General features: G+C 50.1%; 1 protein-coding gene across 1 annotated transcript; it reads left to right on the top strand.

Annotated features, from left to right (window-relative positions):
* Positions 1-9,678: 9,678 nt before the first annotated feature.
* Positions 9,679-17,147, top strand: NODAL (nodal growth differentiation factor). Its single transcript, XM_047759808.1, has 3 exons — positions 9,679-9,874; positions 14,318-15,015; positions 16,871-17,147. The coding sequence occupies exons 1-3, from the start codon at positions 9,679-9,681 to the stop codon at positions 17,021-17,023; spliced, it is 1,047 nt and encodes a 348-aa protein (XP_047615764.1). The 3' UTR covers positions 17,024-17,147.
* The last annotated feature ends 902 nt before the right edge of the window (positions 17,148-18,049 follow it).

Here is an 18,049-nt window from a genome sequence, read left to right as displayed (position 1 = left end):
ATATTTACATCCATATTCACAGCTTTAGTAAAGTATAATCGACACTCAACAACTGCAAATATTTAAAGTGTGCATGTTGGGGAGTTCTCTTGTGGTGCAGCATGTTAAAAAACCAGCATGGTCCCTGCAGCATCACTGCTGAGGCACAGGTTCAATCCCTGGCCTTGAAATTTCCACATGCCACCCGTGCGGGGGACCCCCCTGCAAAAAAAAAATCACAAAGTGTGCAGATTGGTAAGCTTTGACATATGTATGTGACTACCATTCCAGTCAAGATAATAAACATATTTATCTCCCCTAAAACTCTCTTTGTGCCCTCTGGTAACTCCTCCCTCTTCCCTCCCCTCTCAGACAACCCCTGATCCACATTCTGCAACTGATCTGCTGGTCTGCAAACATTAGTCTGCATTTTCTAGAATTTTATATAACTGGAATCATACAGTATATACTCTCTTTGTGTGGCTTTAACTCAGCATCATTATTTTGAGATTCATCCTTGTTGTGTGTATCAATAGTTCCTTCTTATTATCACGTAGTATTTCAAGGTACAAATATATGCTACTATTTGTTTACCCAATCACCCACTGATGGGCAGTTTGGGTGGTTTTGAACTTTGAATAATGAAATTTTAATTTTAATGTCTTTTGAAGATAGCAAATGTTCACTAAAGCAAAAAAATTAATTAAAAATGTATTAATAAAAATTCACAAAACTGGAGTTCCTGTTGTAGTACAACGGAAACAAATCTGACTAGTATCCATGAGGATGTGGGTCGGATCCCTGGCCTCGATCAGTGGGTTAAAGATCTGGCGTTGCCATGAGCTCTGGTATAGGTCACAGACACAGCTCGGATCCCTCGTTGCTGTGGCTGTGGTGTAGGCTAGCAGCTGTAACTCTGATTTGACCCTTAGCCTGGGAACTTCCATATGCTGTGGGTTTGGCCCTAGGAAAAAAAAAGAAAAGAAAAAAGAGAGAGAGAGAGAGAATTCACAAAACTAAATAAGTGTAAAGGGAATTTAAACAAACTATCAAAGGAAGGTTTTTGTAAATTTCTAGCATTTATACTTTTGAGGCTGTTTAAGCTTAAGAGAGTACACTGTAACTTTGGGGGCTCTTTTTATTTTTAATAAGTGCCCCAGGAGATTATCATGGTCAAGTAATTTTGGGAGACACTGAACTAATAGTGCACATAAATCTCTTTGCATAGTCAGCGACCCACACTCAATGCTCCCCAAGCCCTCCTTTCTCCCATAGTAAGCACTGAGCTAGGTGATGTGGTTCTTTCCCTCGCCCTGCGCGCCTGCGCACACGCGCACACACACACACACACACACACACACACGGCATTCTCCCAGCCCCAAGCTCAGCTGGGTCATCAAACTGCAGCTGGACTCCAGTACCAGGGATACTCCCTGGAAGGGAAATGGGGAGGTGGGAGGCCGGAGGCAGGGGTGGCTGGCTGCGTTGTGAGAATCGCTGCGAAGCTTCAGGGTGGGAGGAGAGGGATCCTCCTGGTGCTTTCTCTGTTTGTTTCCCAGGGCAGCCTGAGCCTTCACCTCCTGACCCTGTGGGAAGCACAAGTCGGGCCTGGGCGCCATTCGGGGGGGGGCCCTGGGAGCTGGAGGGGGCAGGAGATTCCAAGTCAGGCAGGCCTGGCCCTACCAGTTCTACCACCTGAGAGGGGCCTGTCCCGTCTCCGAGGGTGAGAACAGCCCTGCTCAAGGCACTCAGCCCCTGCAAAGCTCAGGGGAGAGAAGGGAGGTGAGAGGGCAGCAGGAGTGATGCACACAAAAGGTGCAGTAACGTGTCCCTAAGGAGCCCCAAGTGCTGGTGTCAAGACATCCGCAGTCCAGGAGTTCCCGTTGTGGCGCAGTGGTTAACGAATCCGACTAGGAACCATGAGGTTGTGGGTTCCATCCCTGCCCTTGCTTAGTGGGTTAAGGATCCGGCGTTGCCATGAGCTGTGGTGTAGGTCGCAGACGTGGCTCGAATCCCGTGTTGCTGTGGCTCTGGCATAGGCCAGCAGCAACAGCTCCGATTGGACCCCTAGCCTGGGAACCTCCATATGCCACAGGAGCGGCCCTATAAAAAGCAAAAAGACAAAAAAAAAAAAAAGACATCCACAGGCCAAAGCAGGAGTACCGAGCACTTATTGAGCATCTACTATGTACCCCTTATGTGCTCAGGAGAGTGAAGACCTTGAAACCAGAGGAAGCTGGTAGCCTGTAGGACTCATGTCCTTCTGGTGGCCACTGGATGAGAAGGGACTCCCCTATCCTCACCTTCTTACGTCTGTGTCCCCTAGTCCAGGGACTGGGTTCAATGTACTTATTCAACAAATATGTACAGAGTTTTTGGTGGGTTTGGTTTGGGTTTTTTTGTTTGTTTGTTTTTTAGGGCCACAGGTCTGGCATATGGAAGTTGCCAGGCTAGGGGTTGAATCAGAGCCACAGCTGCCAGCCGACCCAATAGCCACACCAGATCTGAGCCATGTCTGTGACCTACACTGCAGCTCACAGCAACACCGGATCCTTAACCCACTAAGTGAGGCCAGAGATCGAACTTGCATCCTCATGGATCCTAGTCAGATTCGTTTCCCCTAAGCCACAGCGGGAAATCCTGTACTGAGTATGGGCAGCTGTGCTAAGCAATGGAGGTTCCGTGGTGAACTGAACAGACAGGAATCTGGCTGACAGCCCAGTGCTGGGGGAGGGGAGCAGACAAAAAACAAACAAACAGTACCAAAATAAACAAGTTAATTTCCAAGCACAGAAGTGCTGTGAAGGAAATGAACAGGACGATGTGACAACGTGACGGAGTGCAGGAGGTCAGTTTAGATGGGTGAGTGGGGAAAGGGCTCTCCATGTAAGGGAGGTAATAAATGACTGTCGGGACACGGCAATATTCAGTCTGGCTTCCAAAGTCCATCACAGCTTTACCATTTGCAAGGCCTTCCATCCTGGGCAAGGTGCCTAACCCCTCGGAGCCTCAGTTTCCACACTTGTAAAATGGGCATAAATGTCCAATCTGCCTCATAGGAGTGCTAGGAAGGGTAGATTAGATCATTCAAGCACATTAAGGAAAGTACTTACTACAGTGGATTATTTCTCTCTCATCCAGCCTGAGCCAGGCACTCACAGTCCATGGATTAGTGCCCGTGGAGAAGGACAGCAGGGTGGGCTACTCCAGAGTCTGCAGTTCCAAACTAATGCTGGAGATCTTTCTCTCATCTGACATACAGCAGGAGTAACAAACTCTTTTGTCTTTAGGGCCAGGCACATGGGTGCAGTAAATTAAGGAGCGGTGGGGACTGTGGTGCTGTTTAGAGAACAGATCCTGCCTCAAGGAAGCAGCTCCTATATCGCTTAAGGGAACGCTTGTCATATTAAAATGAGGGCCGAGACCTCTCCATTTCTCTCTTTCTTTCTCTTTTTCTTTCTTTCTTTTTCCCTTTTCTTTTCTTTTCCTTTTTTTTTTTTTAAGGGCCACACTTGCAGCATATGGAAATCCCCAGGCTATGGGTTGAATTGGAGCTGCAGCTGCTGGCCCACACCACAGCCACAGCAACGCCAGATCTGAGCTGCATCTGCACACTACGCCGCAGCTTGTGGCAATGCCGGATCCTTAACCCACTGAGCGAGGCCACGGATCGAACCTGTATCCTCACAAACACTATGTTGGGGTCTTAACCCGCTGAGCCACAATAGGAATTTCCCTTTCCATTTCTTAAATGATAAAAACTAACAGTTTTGTCCAAAACCTTAAGAATTTTCAGCACTGATTATTTAAATTACAAGCTTTCGAAACAGGGCCTTCCTCTGTGGCTCAGCAGGTTGAGGACCCGGCATTGTCACTGCTTCAGGGCTTCGGTCATTGCTGTGGCATGGGTCAGTCCCTGGACCAGGAACTCCCATAAGCCACAGCCAAAACAGAAACAAAAACAGGGGAGTTCCTGCAGTGGCTCAGTGGTTAACGAATCCGACTAGGAACCATGAGGTTGTGGGTTCGATCCCTGGCCTTGCTCAGTGGGTTAAGGATCTGGCATTAACGTGAGCTGTGGTGTAGGTCACAGATGTGGTTTGGATCCCGCGTTGCTGTGGCTCTGGCGAAGGCCATCAGTTACAAGTCCAATTAGTCCCCTAGCCTGGGAACCTCCATATGCCACGGGTGCAGCCCTAGAAAATACAAAAAGAAAAAAAAAGACAAAAAACCAACCAACCAAACAAAACCCCAACCTTGGGAGGAGAGAAAACTCTGTGGATCAGCCAAGGAGGGCTGCAGGCAGGTCTGCAAGCTCCATCCACCGAAGCCAGAACTTTGCTGAGTATCGCAGAGTACAGAGCCAGCCAGCAGCAGGCTGCCAGTGGAAAACTCCTAGAGGCTCCAGGGACCAGAGCCTGAAGGGAGAGGGAGTCCACATGGAAGAGGAGACTCTTTTTTTTATATATAATGATTGAAGAGGAGACTCTTGAGCTGGATTCTGAGAGATAAATAGGTGTGGTTTTGTGAATGAAGAAGGTAAAGTCATTCTGGGCAGAGGAAGAACAGCTTTGAACTCTGGGGAAGGTTGGGAATTTCCTTGGGACTAGAGTGCACGTGGGGTACCAGGGAATGAGAGGGGAGGGCTGAGGTCTCTATCTCCAGGTCACAGAGAGCCACGTGTGCCCAGCAGAGGGGTCTAGATGGAGGTCCCTCTCAGCTCTTTACTAAGAGCTACAGTGTGGGGTACAGAAAAGGTGATGGATACTGGAGGAAGAAGCCAGAAGCCTGGGCTTAGTTCCACCTCTACCGTTTCCAGGCTTGCATCCATTTACGTAGGCTGAGGATCACAGCAAGTGATGGTCAGTTACGAGCCAGGGCTAGGGCTTCTGGGAGCTGCCTGCTTCCAAGGAGCTCACAGTCTGATGTGGCTGCTTATGAGAGCTTGGACACCTGCTCCATGGTGCTCGGCTGAGAAGAGGCCTCCGCCAAATTGCTGGGGGAGCTAATGACAGGTTTGTAGAGGATGGAACAAGGTGTAAGCTGTGTCTTGATAGGTGAGAAGGAGTTTATCAGGAGGATAAAGTGGAAACAGCAGGAGACTGCAAGTGGAAGGAGCATGTGAAACACAGAGATGTGCTGGGAACCTGCTTCAGGAATACGGACCTCATTCAATCACTGGACAGATCCTTACTGACTTGCCATGTGCCAGGAGCTGTGATAAGCTGGGGGGGAATGAGATAAAGAAAATGCCCTCCACCTTCAAAATAATGATGCTATTTAATTCCCCAGTACCTTAGTTCCCCCAACTTGAAATGACTTCTCTCACAGAGCTTCGTGGAGGGGTGAATGAGAGTACATAGGCTTCTATGGGCTAACATGTACGCGAAGTCAGCCAGCATCACACTGGCATATAAGAAATGCTCGTTAAATATGTGCAGAACTGAACTGCCTTCCTGCCTTGACTTTCTGTGCCTTGAGTACTTGCAGTTAATCTGCCTTAGACTCCTAGCTAAGCAGGTTTGTTCAATGAATGAATAAATGCATGCTATTTTACATGCATTTATAGCATTCCTGTGAGTAGATACTATTCTTTATTCTGGTTTTTTTTCCTCTTTAGGGCTGCACCTGCGACACATGGAAGTTCCCAGGCTAGGGGCTGAATTGGAGCTACAACTGCGGCCTACACCACAGCCATAGCAACGCAGGATCAGAGCTGCATCTTCAACCTATGCCACAGCTTGTGGCAACACCGGATCCTTAACCCACTGAGTGAGGCCAGGGATCCAACCCATATCCTCATGGGTACTAGTCAGGTTCTTAACCCCCTACGCTACAACGGGAACTCCTCTTTATCTTCATTTTACAGCTGAGGGAGAAAACACTTCAAGATGGTAAGTGACTGATCTAATACACTCTGGTAGCGATTGAAAAGCATCCAGATTCTGCTTCCCTGTGGCCTGACCTCAGAGCCCCCACACTAACTCTGCATATCCTTGCTCATGTGGAGGAAGGGTCCAGAATGGCCAATGGGAAGCATTCAAGAACATTGAGGACTTTGCTCCCCATCCTCCAGCCTGCACGGTTGGCCCTAAAAGGTTATCTCCCAGGTCAGGTAATCTGTCGGTCAGTCTGTCTGGGGCAGGGGAGGCGAGAAGGTGTCATTTCCCCCCTGGAAAGAAGGCACCTCTGGTCCTTCTTGCAGGAAACGGATCCTGGATGAACAAATACCCCTTTAAAAAAATGAGAAGAATGACTGTTAGCCTCCATCCTGAATGGCACCCCAGCTGAAGTAAGTTCAGTGATGAATGGGCCTTGTTGGTCAAAGAGCAGTTCCGGTCCCAAACGGCCCTGGGGCCAATACACATCAGAAATGAGTTGTCTGTGGCTCCTGGGCCCTGGGAAAGCAAGACTTTATTTGAGAGGCTGTTTTTTGTGGCCACATATGGAACCTCCCAGCATATGGAAGTTCCCAGGCTAGGCATCTAATCGGAGCTACAGCTGCCAGCCACAGCTACAGCAACACCAGACCCGAGCTGCATCTGCGACCTACACCACAGCTCACAGCAATGCTGGATCCCAGCTCCACGACGTGAGGCCAGGGATCGAACCCACAACCTCATGGTTCCTACTCTGATTTGTTTCCACAGCGCCACGACAGGAACTCTGAGAGGTTTTTGACTTGTTTGTTTTGTCTTAGTACAAGGCCCACGTCCACCCTCTCAACTATGGGGAAGCAGTAGGGCTACAAGCATGGGTAACAAGTAGAACCGCCCTTCACCATACTGGCTATTTTCACCTGTAAACGTGTGGCCTTGAGTAAGTTACCTGGTTCCCTCTGAGCCTCAGGTTTTTCATCTCTGAAGTAGGGATGATACTAAATTCAATGTAGTGATTACCAGAATGCCTACTGCATTTGGCGCTCAATAAGTGTTAGCTGTTAGTATCATTCATTTTAACTGAAATATTTACTGAACACCTACTACATGCCACATAGTTCGAGGAACACAAAATGAATAAAGCTTCGGAGTTCCCACTGTGACATACCAGAAACAAACCCCAATGGTGTCTATGAGGATGCGGGTTCTTGCTCATTGGGTTAAGGATCTGGCATTGCCGTGAGCTGTGGTGTAGGTCGCAGGCATGGCTCAGATCCCAAGTTGCTGTGGCTGTGGCTGTGGCCGGCAGCTGTAGCTCCAACTGGACCCCTAGGCTGGGAACCTCCATATGCCGCAGGTGTGGCCTAACAAGACAAAAAAAAAAAAAAAAAAAAAAAAAAACCAAAGTGAATAAAGCTTTATTTGTAATTTCCACCTGGATTCTAGGACACATGGGTTTGGGGGAGGCTGGCCTCTGCATCTCTGTTTAACCACAATCTCTCAGTGTTTTTATTTATATATTTGTAACCTGGGTGAGGGTGTCTTCTGCCTCTGGGGAGGGGTCTGATGCAGAGGTCCAAGGCTCACAATCTCCAGGACTGCCCATGTGGCTCACAACAAGGCTGACAATCTCCAGCCGGCAAGCCCCCAGGCTGGGAAAGTTGAATGACAACGGTGGAGTACCCATCATAATATCTATATGCGGAAGGCATTACAAAAACACCAGGTTTTCAGAGCAAAGCATTTGGCATTTATTTTATTTAATCTGACTGGAAGGAGGCAGCTCCAGTCATGGTTTACAGATGAGAAACTGAACACAGAGAGGTGGGTTCCAAATTCCAGCTAGGCCCTAGCCCACCCAGGTTCACAAAGCTGGGATAAGAATCACGAGGGTGCTTATTAAATATGTAGATTACCGGAGTCCCCCTTGTGGCACAGGGGAAACAAATCTGAATATCCATGAGGACATGGGTTCAATCCCTGGCCTCACTCAGTGGGTTAAGGATCTGGCGTTGCTGTGAGCTGTGGTGTATGTAGGTCACAGACGCAGCTCGGATCCTGTGCTGCCGTAGTGTAGGCCGGCAGCTGCAGCTCCGATTCCATACCTTCAACCCTAAAAAGCATAAAAAAAAAAAAAAAAGAAAAAAGAAAAGAGTAGATTACCATACCAAGCTCTCTCTCCAAATCTGAATTGTGAAGGCCTGGATTGGGATTCAGGAATTAGCAGTTAAACACGCACTCCAGGTGATACTTCTCCTCAGGCAAGTCCCGACACAGTGCTATTCACTGATTCATTTACTCAGCTAAGATTCTTTGGGTCCCAACCATGATATGAATTGCAGGGAGGGCAGGATGAACAAGACAGACCCCAACTTTAAAAGGAACTGACAGTCTGGCTGAGCAGATTGTTCCAGTCCAATGTCTACAACCCCCATCTCTCCTTGGCCGGGTTCCTTCCCGCTGGCTGGGCCGGCTTCCACCAGGACACAGGTTTGGAGCTCCTGGCTGAACCTGTTGGGTGGGCCTCCTTCCACTATCTAACGCTTGCTCAGGGCTCAGCCTGTGGTGCTTTGGAGCTGGAGGTGTCCTGTGCAAGAAACCTAGGGGTGCCTGGCACATGGTGTTTCAATAAACGCTGGCCAGATGCTAATGCGCCAGTGAGGGCTAGGAAAGGACAAGGGGGTGGGGGCTGGGGCTGGGGGCAGGGAAAAAGAGCCCTTGGTTTTGCGGAAAACCACTGGGGCCTGGCATGGGGCAGAGATTTACATTTCTTTAAAGGTAATTCCAGCTTTGACCTGACTTTGCACCTGAAGGGAGGGAGGCCAGACAAAATCACTCCTGTGTAGATGAGGAAAGCAGAGCCCAGAGAGAGCTAAGCGAGAGAGCCTGAGATGAAATCCAGGTCTCCGGGGTAACTGCCAGGGCCAGCAGGGACTGCGGGACATGGATGATATGGACAACACCTTTTCCTGAATTCCCTGGGGTGATGTGCACCTGTGAAGGAAGATCCTGTAGCCCCCACAGGCACTCCCCTCGTGGGGGCCAAGATCATCCCATTAGCTATGCCCTGGGCTCCAGCTTCTGGACACTTCCTTTTCCAATGGAGAAGTCCATCTTTCATCTTGGTCACTCCTACCCTCTGTCTTCTGCAGGAGAGGGCTTCAGTATTTGAAGCAGGTCCCCAGGGAGCTTCCTCCTGGGATCACCCTTTTTGTTCCAGCAACTCCGCAGTACCAGTACTTTTTTAGAGGAGAACCGTCCAGATAGGCCCTGCCAGATAAGGCCAGGGGTGCTCCCGGAGGCCATCTGGTCAGTGTCCTGGAAGGCTGCACAGGGCCAGGCTGGGCTGCATCCTTCTGAGAACCGACAGGATCCACAGCCTCCATCCCCTGCCTGCTCCTGGTTGAGCCAGACATCGATTTGGAAATTAGAGGAAGAGGTAAGGGCAGGGATCCAGGTGGGACAGAGTAAGGAAGCTATAATTCTGACCTGGGGGATTGGGAGGCAATCCTGCTGTATTTCAGAAACAAGGTGTTTAGTACCTGGAGTAGCAGAGTTCAGGGGTTCCTGGACAGGACAAACTAGACGGACCCTGGACCTAACAGCTCCTCCAGTTTTGCAGGTCTCACCCGCCCTCAGCAGGTGGTCTCTGGGGGGGCCACCTCCGGGGACGAGGCGGGGGTGGGGTGGGGGAGTGGGGGGGTGGGGGCGTGCTACACGATCTTAAAGCTTCCCCAGGGAGGAAGGGCGGGGGCGGGGCGGCTGAGGAGCCCCAGGATATAAGGGGCGGAGGCTGGCTTCGAGGCCCAGGCAGCCCACCATGCACGCCTACAGTCTGCCCTTGCTCCTCCTGCACGCCTGGTGGGGTCTCCTCCAGGCGGGCGCCGCGACCGTAGCCCCGGTGCCTCTACGTACGTGGGAGCATCCTTCGTCGCCGTCTCCTCTCGCTTATATGCTGAGTCTGTACCGCGAGCCGCGACCCCGGGCGGACATCATCCGAAGCCTGCAGGCGCAAGGTAGACGCCTTGGGCGCTCCAGCCCCGGACTCCGGGAGGGCGCTGAAGCGACCGGGGCTGCGCACGCTTGGAGGGCACGTCCAGGGGCTGGAGCTGGGGCTGCTGGTGTTTGGGCGTCTACATTGGCTCTGGGTGCAGGGTTGGTGGCTGGGGATTCTGGCATCCCGAACAGGACGGAGACCTCGGTGTCCCGGTCTTGTCTAGGGTGGGAGCCCAATCGTGCCGCTTCTCATCCTCTTAAACGCCAGGCGCCTCGGTTTGCACATGTGTAGAATAGGGATAATAGTACCTCCCTTATAGGACTGCCAGGCATAGGGATAAATGGTTATTATTATTGGTACGACTATTTTGTCTTGCCAATTTTTTTTTTTCCTTTTCACGAGTGAGTGTGAATGGGCTCCGGGGTCTGGCATTGGAGTGCCTCAGGCTGAGAATGAGTTTTGAAACAAGGTATCCAGCTTGCAACATCAGGGATTAGGGTTCACAGATTCAGGATTGGGGATGGGGTGCCCTAAAGTTGAGAACTGAAGCAGGGTTGGGTCATCAAGCCCAGACTGGAGAGGTGTCCAGTGACTAGATTTGGAGGGTGAGGTCACTCCTATGGTGACCCTGGGAGACTTGCCCTAGAGGAAGGGCAGCGTGTTCTGGGCACTGGGTGCAGGTAGAACTTGAGAAGAAGGAGTCCTTTCTGAGGGGCTCCTCTACCCCCTCTCAATCCACATCTCAGCTCCCGGGGTGGCTTTTGACTCCCTGCACCTCCCTCTGCCTGCCTGGCCAGACGGCTCTCCCCCAGGGCTCGTGCGAAATCCACATCCGATAATCTGATTGACTGGCCACCCGCCTGCCCCATGTGATCTGGGGGTGGGGTGGGGGGCCTCTTAGCTCCCTGGCCTGCCTGCCCTTTTTGAGGTCAGAGAGCCAGTGACCCTCTCCAAAAGGGTCATCTGGGGACTAGCCAGACGAGGGACACCCAGGGGGTGGGGCAATCTGAAAATTAATGGAGTATTCGACCCTGCTGGAAAGTTGGGGGGGTGGGGGGTAGCTGGCTGAGCAAAGAGAGAGGTGCATTTTTCGAGTTCACTCCTCCTTCCAGAGAGTTCCAGAGGTTGTGGTGATTCCACAGCCTGAGAGTTTGGAAAACTGGGTTCTGGTCGGCTAAACGCTGCTTCCCAGTTCCCCATGTGTCCCTAGCATATCAGCTGACCTCTCTAGTTTTTTGTGAAATGAGGCCTTTCTTTTTTGCTTCATTTGTGTATATATAGCATAACACACATAAAAAGGATATGATGGCAATTTTTATGTGTACAGTGACATTAAGTACATTCACGTTGTTGTGAATTGGCTTGTTTTTTAAAAAGTGGCAGGGAGAGCCTGCCTGGAGGGAGCCTGATGGAGAGGCGATGTCCCAAACCAGCTCCTTTCCCTTTAGGTTTTTCTTTTTTGGGGGGAGGGGTGTGGTGTGCTGCATTTGTGGCACATGGAAGTTCCTGGGCCAGGGATCAAATCCAAGCCTCAGCTGCGTTTCCTCATCACAAAATGATGACCATGGTGGGGAGGATTTAAGGACACAAGGCTTAAAAACTCTTAGCATGAGGGAAGCAGTTAATGATAATTACCCTATTTATTTATTTATTTATTGGCTATTTTAGGGCCACACCCACAGCATATGGAGGTTCCCAGGCTAGGGGTCAAATTGGAGTTGTAGCTGCCAGCCTACACCACAGCCACAGCCACATGGGATCCTAGCTGTGTTTGTGACCTACACCACAGCTCAGGGCAACGCCGGATCCTTAACCCTCTGAGCGAGGCCAGGGATCGAACCCATATCCTCGTGGATCCTCATCCAGTTCGTTAACCACTGAGCCACAAAGGGAACTACAACCCTTAGAATTTATGATAATGTAGGATGGGAATCCAGTGTCACACCCACTTTCTTTTTCTACACCCTGTTTGAGGGGAAAGGAACCCCAGGTCAGAAGCCCAACCACTTCCTTCTTTTGAATTGGAAATGGGTCAAGATTTCACTGGGGTCCACGTGGCCAAGTCTGCATTCAGTGCATGGATGGGTTTCAGGGTGTGCGTGAACCCCCAAATCATATTTATTGTGTAAGTAGGAAATTCAGTTTTTCTGGGGAGCATTCTTAGCTTTTATCAGGCCTTGGTGACCCACAACGATTAGACCTCTCCTTATTCTAAGATGAACCAGCACCAGATCTAAGAGAACCTGTTGGCTCTGTGTCCCAGGGAGCCCTTGGCGGTGGGTGGGTGGCAGACTCTTCCATCCTCCTCCCTGCACCTGCACACACACTGCAGCCCCAGTAACGGAGGGCTTGGCTCCCCTGTCTGGGTCCTTCACTGCCTGGACATTTTCATTTCTAACTTGGACCTGGGTAATAATAAGGAGGAAGTTGATGATGGCTGCGTTGTGTGCTTTGTGGTTGTGCTGGGCAAAGCCCTTTACAGGCATTATCTCAGTAAATCACGACATCACTGTGTGGTGGATACTGTCACCATCTCTCTTTGACCAAGAGGGAAACCAAGGCCCAGAGAAAGCCTGCTGCCCGTTGTTAAACAGCAAGTGGCAGAATTTGATCCATCATAGGAGGTACCAGGCCCCTGCTCTTAACTACTGAGCCAGAATGCCTTCCTCCAAAAAGCCATTTGTGGATGCTTGAGATAATACATTTTAATTCCTGGTGTGGGTGGCTGGGAGTTGCTACATGTCTCACCTAATCCCCAGGTGGCCAGGTGGTGCTATAATGGGCAGGGGGTAATGTCAGCCTCCTCCCCACACCTCTGGGGAGTTGCTAGTCTGGAGCCGGTTATTGCCTCCTGCGGGTGCTAATGAGAAGGGAAGTGGAAATTAAGTGAAAAAGAACAGCTAGAGATGGGCCGGGAGAGACTTAAGGAGGCTGAAGCTAGGAATTACCCCCTTCTAACGGAGGCTGGATTTCCCAGAGAAATCCACTTTTATCTGACCAAAGATGTTCTATAAGACAATAAAACTAAATTGTTACATGGTCTGCCCAAGTAGACCTAAATTGGAGATCATCACTACCTTCAGGATTGATTGACAAAAGGGTTACTCTTTTTATTTCCTTTTTTTTGGCTTTTTTTTTTTTTTTTTAAAAAGGGCTGAACTTGCGGCATATGGAGGTTCCCAAGCTAGGGGCTGAATCCGAGCTATAGCTGCCAGCCTACACCACAGCCACAGCAACATCGGATCCGAGCTGAGTCTGTGACCTACACCACAGCTCATGGCAATGCTTGATCCTCAACCCACTGAGCGAGGCCAGGGATTGAACCCGCAACCTCATGGTTCCTTGTTGGATTTGTTTCTGCTGCGTCACAATGGGACTCTTTTTATTTCTAATAAATAACTCCTGCCTTTTATTTAGCAATAGACCTTCAAACATCTTCATCTCGCTGGGTCCTCATGATAATGCAAGGAAGGATAGGGTATTACTGTTCCCATTGCAAAGAAAGAAGAACTGGGCTTGAAAAAAGTTACAGATCACTTTTAGGTGACCCGGAAATCTACCACTACATGCTATTCCCAGATGTTAGACCAAATTGGTCCAGGACTAAAATAAATGAAATGTGCTTCCTCATTCCTTTTCATCCAATTGGGGTTTCATTGTCCTGGTTGTGTGATCGCTGTGTCTGCCCCGGGTGTGTGGATGACCTGGGCGGGAAGGGGTGAGTGCCCTGCAGGTAGGTAGGAGGACCACTGAGTGGAAAAGTGTGACGTCAGTGCAAAGGCGAGCTTAGAATGCCTTTAGAAACCTACTTGTAAGGTTGCCAAGAACTCTGGGAGTGTCTGCCTGTCTGTAGGAATTGGTAGAGGAGAGGGTGGCTTCGCTTCTGCTGCCTGTGGCTCCCTGGGAGCTGGGACCCTTCCCGTGATCTGTGCATTGATCTCACTGTCCCTGGGAAACAGGCCACTGTCTCCACTGAGAAGATAGAACCTGAGAAGCTGACTTGCTCTAGGACCACACAGTGAATGGAAGCCCAGGGTTTCTGTCAGAAAGCTCAGGGTTGACTGTATGAGTATGACTGTATGACTGTATGTGTATGTATGAGGGGTGAGAAAAGGAGAAAAAGTCATCCAATTTTTACCAACTGTTCCCTGGAGTGTCTTGAGGAGGGAGCTGCAGAACAATGATTTGGAAGTTGGGCTTTGCATTCAGCTTATTCTTGGCTTTGCAACCTTCCAGGAATGACCCCTGGGCAGGTAAGTTAACTTCCCTGAGCCTCAGTTTTCCTCATCTCTAAAATGGGTTCAGTGACATTCCCAGCTCATAGGGTTGGGGTGAGGATTAAGAGTGATAATTCATATAAGGTAAGGCCCAGGCATGAGCTGTGGATGTTGTTACACCAACCGAGGTTGCAAGAGGCCCCCACTCACCTGCTTCCTTCCTGTTTTTTTTTCTCCCCACTCAGACGTGAAGATGGATGGACAGAACTGGACCTTTGCCTTTGATTTCTCTTTCCTGGGCCAAGAAGAAGATCTGGCGTGGGCTGAGCTCCGGCTGCAGCTGTCTAAGCCTGTGGCCCTTCCTCCTGACGTCCCGCTCTCCATTGAGATTTTCCACCAGCCGAGGCTGGACGAGGATCAGGTCCCACCCGACTGTCTGGAACGTCTCCGGATGGACCTGTTCACTGTCACTCTGTCCCAGATTACCTTTTCCTCGGGCAGCATGGTCCTGGATGTGACCAGGCCACTCTCCAAGTGGCTGAAGCACCCTGGGGAGCTGAGGGAGCAGATGTCCAGCTTGGCTGGCGAGTGTTGGCAGCGGCCTCCTTCACCACCTGTCACCAACGTGCTCCTCATGCTCTACTCCAACCTCTCTCCAGAGCAGAGGCGGCTGGGTGGCTCCACCCTGCTGTGGGAAGCTGAGAGCTCCTGGCGGGTCCAGGAGGGTCAGCTCTCTCGGGAGAAGGGAAGGAGGCACCGCCGATATCACCTGCAGGACAGAAGCCAACTGTGTCGGAAGGTCAAGTTCCAGGTGGACTTCAACCTGATCGGATGGGGCTCCTGGATCATCTACCCCAAGCAGTACAATGCCTATCGCTGCGAGGGCGAGTGTCCCAACCCTGTGGGGGAGGAGTTCCATCCAACCAACCACGCATACATCCAGGTGAGATGCCAGGGCTAGGGGAGGCAGTAAGCTGTGCACAAGTGGCCTTGCCACCAGATCGGGGGGACAGGACTCCAGCTTTGCTGTTAAGTTGCTAGGTTCATTCATGCATGGCTCTTCAAGCACCTACAATGTGCCAGGTCTTAGGCTAGGTTTTTAGGATATAGAGATGACCAATGGTAACATCCTTGGAGCGCCTGCCGGGAGTCATGCCCTGTTGGGCAGCCTTGAACACATTGCTTTCCTGGGACTTTTTCCTTCTTTCATAAAATTAGGGCATATTTTATGAAAATACACAGACATGGGGCATATAGTTCCTTTCCCCTGCCCTGACATTCTAGGAATGGAAGTTTAGAATCTGGAGTTCTGGGGATAGACAGGCCCGGGTTTGAATCCTACTCACTAGCTATGTGATATTTTCAAGTTGTTTACTTGTTCTGAGCCTCAGTTTTCCCACCTGTTAAATGGGGCTAGCAATGCCATATTTCGTGGGGCTGTTGTAGGGCTACAAGAGATGATGGGCATGCTGTACGTGTAGTGGTTAGCAGATAACAGGCATGATTGGTGTATTGTTATTACTAGAAGTCTGTGATTCACTGATGCAATGGGGGCCAAGTTTATGAGGCCGAGGTAGAAATAATACTGTTCCAGCCACTGTACTCTTCCTGCCTAAAAACAGGAGTTGGACACCTATTTCGCAGGAATAGTAAAGCCAGAGGCTACTACTAATCAGCCATTAATTAGCCCATGGTCTAGAAGGTGGTGGGGGGGGAGGAATGGAAGGAAAATGAGATGGAGAAAGCAGAAAGTAGAGCCTCATATGGTGGTCCTGACCTGGTCTCAAAGTCCTACAGGACCAAAGTGTTTTTATTTCACTCCATGAAGCCTAGACTGAGAATCTCTTGGACCTGGAGGATACCCTCCATGCCAAACCTGAGGCAGGGTTCAGAGGCTCTGAGCTGAGCTCATGCCAGGGTGGTAGTGGTAGGCGCTGTCGCCCCAGGGGATCTGTCCTGAGCCTCTCCTAGGCCCCACTTCACTCCACCAGCCTATCTACAGTGTGATCAGAGGGAAATACAGAGACCCCATAGTCCCAGCCGCCGAAATCTGACACAGTGGTCTGAAAAGCCCCAACTGATCCACAGGGACAGGGCCCGGTTTCAGAATGCCAAGGGCTTGTTACCTTTTCTCCCATTGACTCTGTTTGCCCTTCTCTGGGCAACAAAGCAAATCCCACAAGAATATCCGCATGACTCTTTTCTGCTTCATATTTCTGGAACTGAACCAGGAGTTTCTTTGAAAATTTTTAAAGTTGGCATTCACACTAGACTAGAACAATGGGAGAATATACAAGTTAGCTACTGCTCTAGCAGATAAAGTTTTTATTTATTCATTTATTTTTCTTTTTAGGGTCACATCCAATGCATATGGAAGTTCCCGGGCTAGGGGCTGAATCTGAGCAGCAGCTGCCAATCTACACCACAGCAATGTGGTATCCGCTCCACGTCGCGACCTACACCACAGCTTGCAGCAATACCAGATCCTTAACCCACTGAGCAAGGCCAGAGATTGAACCCGCATCCTCATGGATACTAGTCGGGTTTGTTACTACTGAGCCACAATGGGAACTCCAAGATATAGCTTTTAGAATCTTCTGTTTAAAGAAAGTTATTTTAGATATTAGAGTTGATGAATGGGCATTCCGATTCCTTTATGAAAAGAATTTTCTTGTTTTTTTGCATCTAGAAATTGATTTTAACTCTCTGTAACTTTTTCACTCTTTACCCAGAAATGACACTATTCTGATCTGACAACTGGGAGGTGAACTGATCCCCCTCTCTCGTCCCTTTCACAGAGTCTGCTGAAACGGTACCAACCCCATCGAGTCCCTTCCACCTGCTGTGCCCCAGTGAAGACCAAGCCCTTGAGTATGCTGTACGTGGACAATGGCAGGGTCCTCTTAGACCATCATAAAGACATGATTGTGGAAGAATGTGGGTGTCTTTGAAGAGTTCCTGTGGGCGTGTTGAATTTGCCTGCACCTGGAATGTTGGGAAGCTCCTGGAAGTCACACTAGCCATCTAATCCAAAGAGGAGAAACGACGAGGGGGAAAGGTGCTCTGTCCAGCAGACCTGAGGAGGAGGAGGAGGAGGAGGAGGAGGAGGAGGAGGGGCTGCCACCTTGACCATGAAGGGTCTGTGGAGTCTGGCTGGCACAGAGGCTGCTGTTGGGAGAGGAAGGAGGGGGCCTGTGAGGCAGGTTTGCTGGGTCTAATCTTTGCTGAACAGACAGTGGCGCGTGAAAGCACTGGGGCCAGAGTCCTTTAGCTGACTTTCTTCAACCTGTGAACCCCTGGAAATTATATGCAAGCGTTGGAGCATATGTGCATTTATTTTTGAGGTGAGCAAGGTTTGTCTGTCACGTTTGTGTATTCTCAACAGTGACCTTTGACATACACCGCCTCCCATGCCCCAAGATTAAGTATCATGATGTGAAATTAAAAACAGTCCATTGGCTCTGGTTGCCCCTGGCTGGATTGGGGAGCCCCTGCAGCTTTTTGGCTGGCCTGTAGCACTCTTGTCCAGAGGCTCTCTGGAGTGGATCCTTGCTAATGAGTTGTGCAAACAGTAAAGCCATTGTATAGTCCTCCTAAGCCAGCTGGTGCCTTTGAAGGGCGAGGCAGGAACTCGTCCAAGACAACTGGCCACAATGGGCTAGAGAAGCCGGAGCCCTGGGGCATCCTCAAGTCAGCCTGCTTTGGCAGACACGGTTTGGGTCTATTAAAAGTTGGTGACAGTTTGCCTCAGTCTGTCAGTGTGTGCTATTAATGAGGCCTTGAGCTTCTTATCTATAGGGGTGAAGGCCCTGTGGCAGGACACATAGGTCATGGTCACGGCTCTGCCACTGAGAAGCTGTGTGACTTAAGATGAATAATTCACTGCCCAGCCTCATCTTGTGAAATGAAAGCAGGTGGATCCTAGTGCGTTTCTGTTAAATGCCCTTTGTCAGGCTCACAGGAACCATGAGCTTTCA

Source organism: Phacochoerus africanus, chromosome 15, assembly GCF_016906955.1.
Source record: "Phacochoerus africanus isolate WHEZ1 chromosome 15, ROS_Pafr_v1, whole genome shotgun sequence".
In the NCBI taxonomy this organism is placed as follows: Eukaryota; Metazoa; Chordata; class Mammalia; order Artiodactyla; family Suidae; genus Phacochoerus; species Phacochoerus africanus.
This window is presented reverse-complemented; position numbering and strand designations above follow the sequence as displayed.

Coding starts and splice junctions, on each gene's coding strand:
- NODAL (XM_047759808.1), top strand. CDS start 9,679: ATGCACGCCTACAGTCTGCCCTTGCTCCTCCTGCACGCCTGGTGGGGT. Junction 9,875..14,317: donor CCGAAGCCTGCAGGCGCAAG/GTAGACGCCTTG, acceptor CTCCCCACTCAG/ACGTGAAGATGGATGGACAG. Junction 15,016..16,870: donor CCAACCACGCATACATCCAG/GTGAGATGCCAG, acceptor TCCCTTTCACAG/AGTCTGCTGAAACGGTACCA.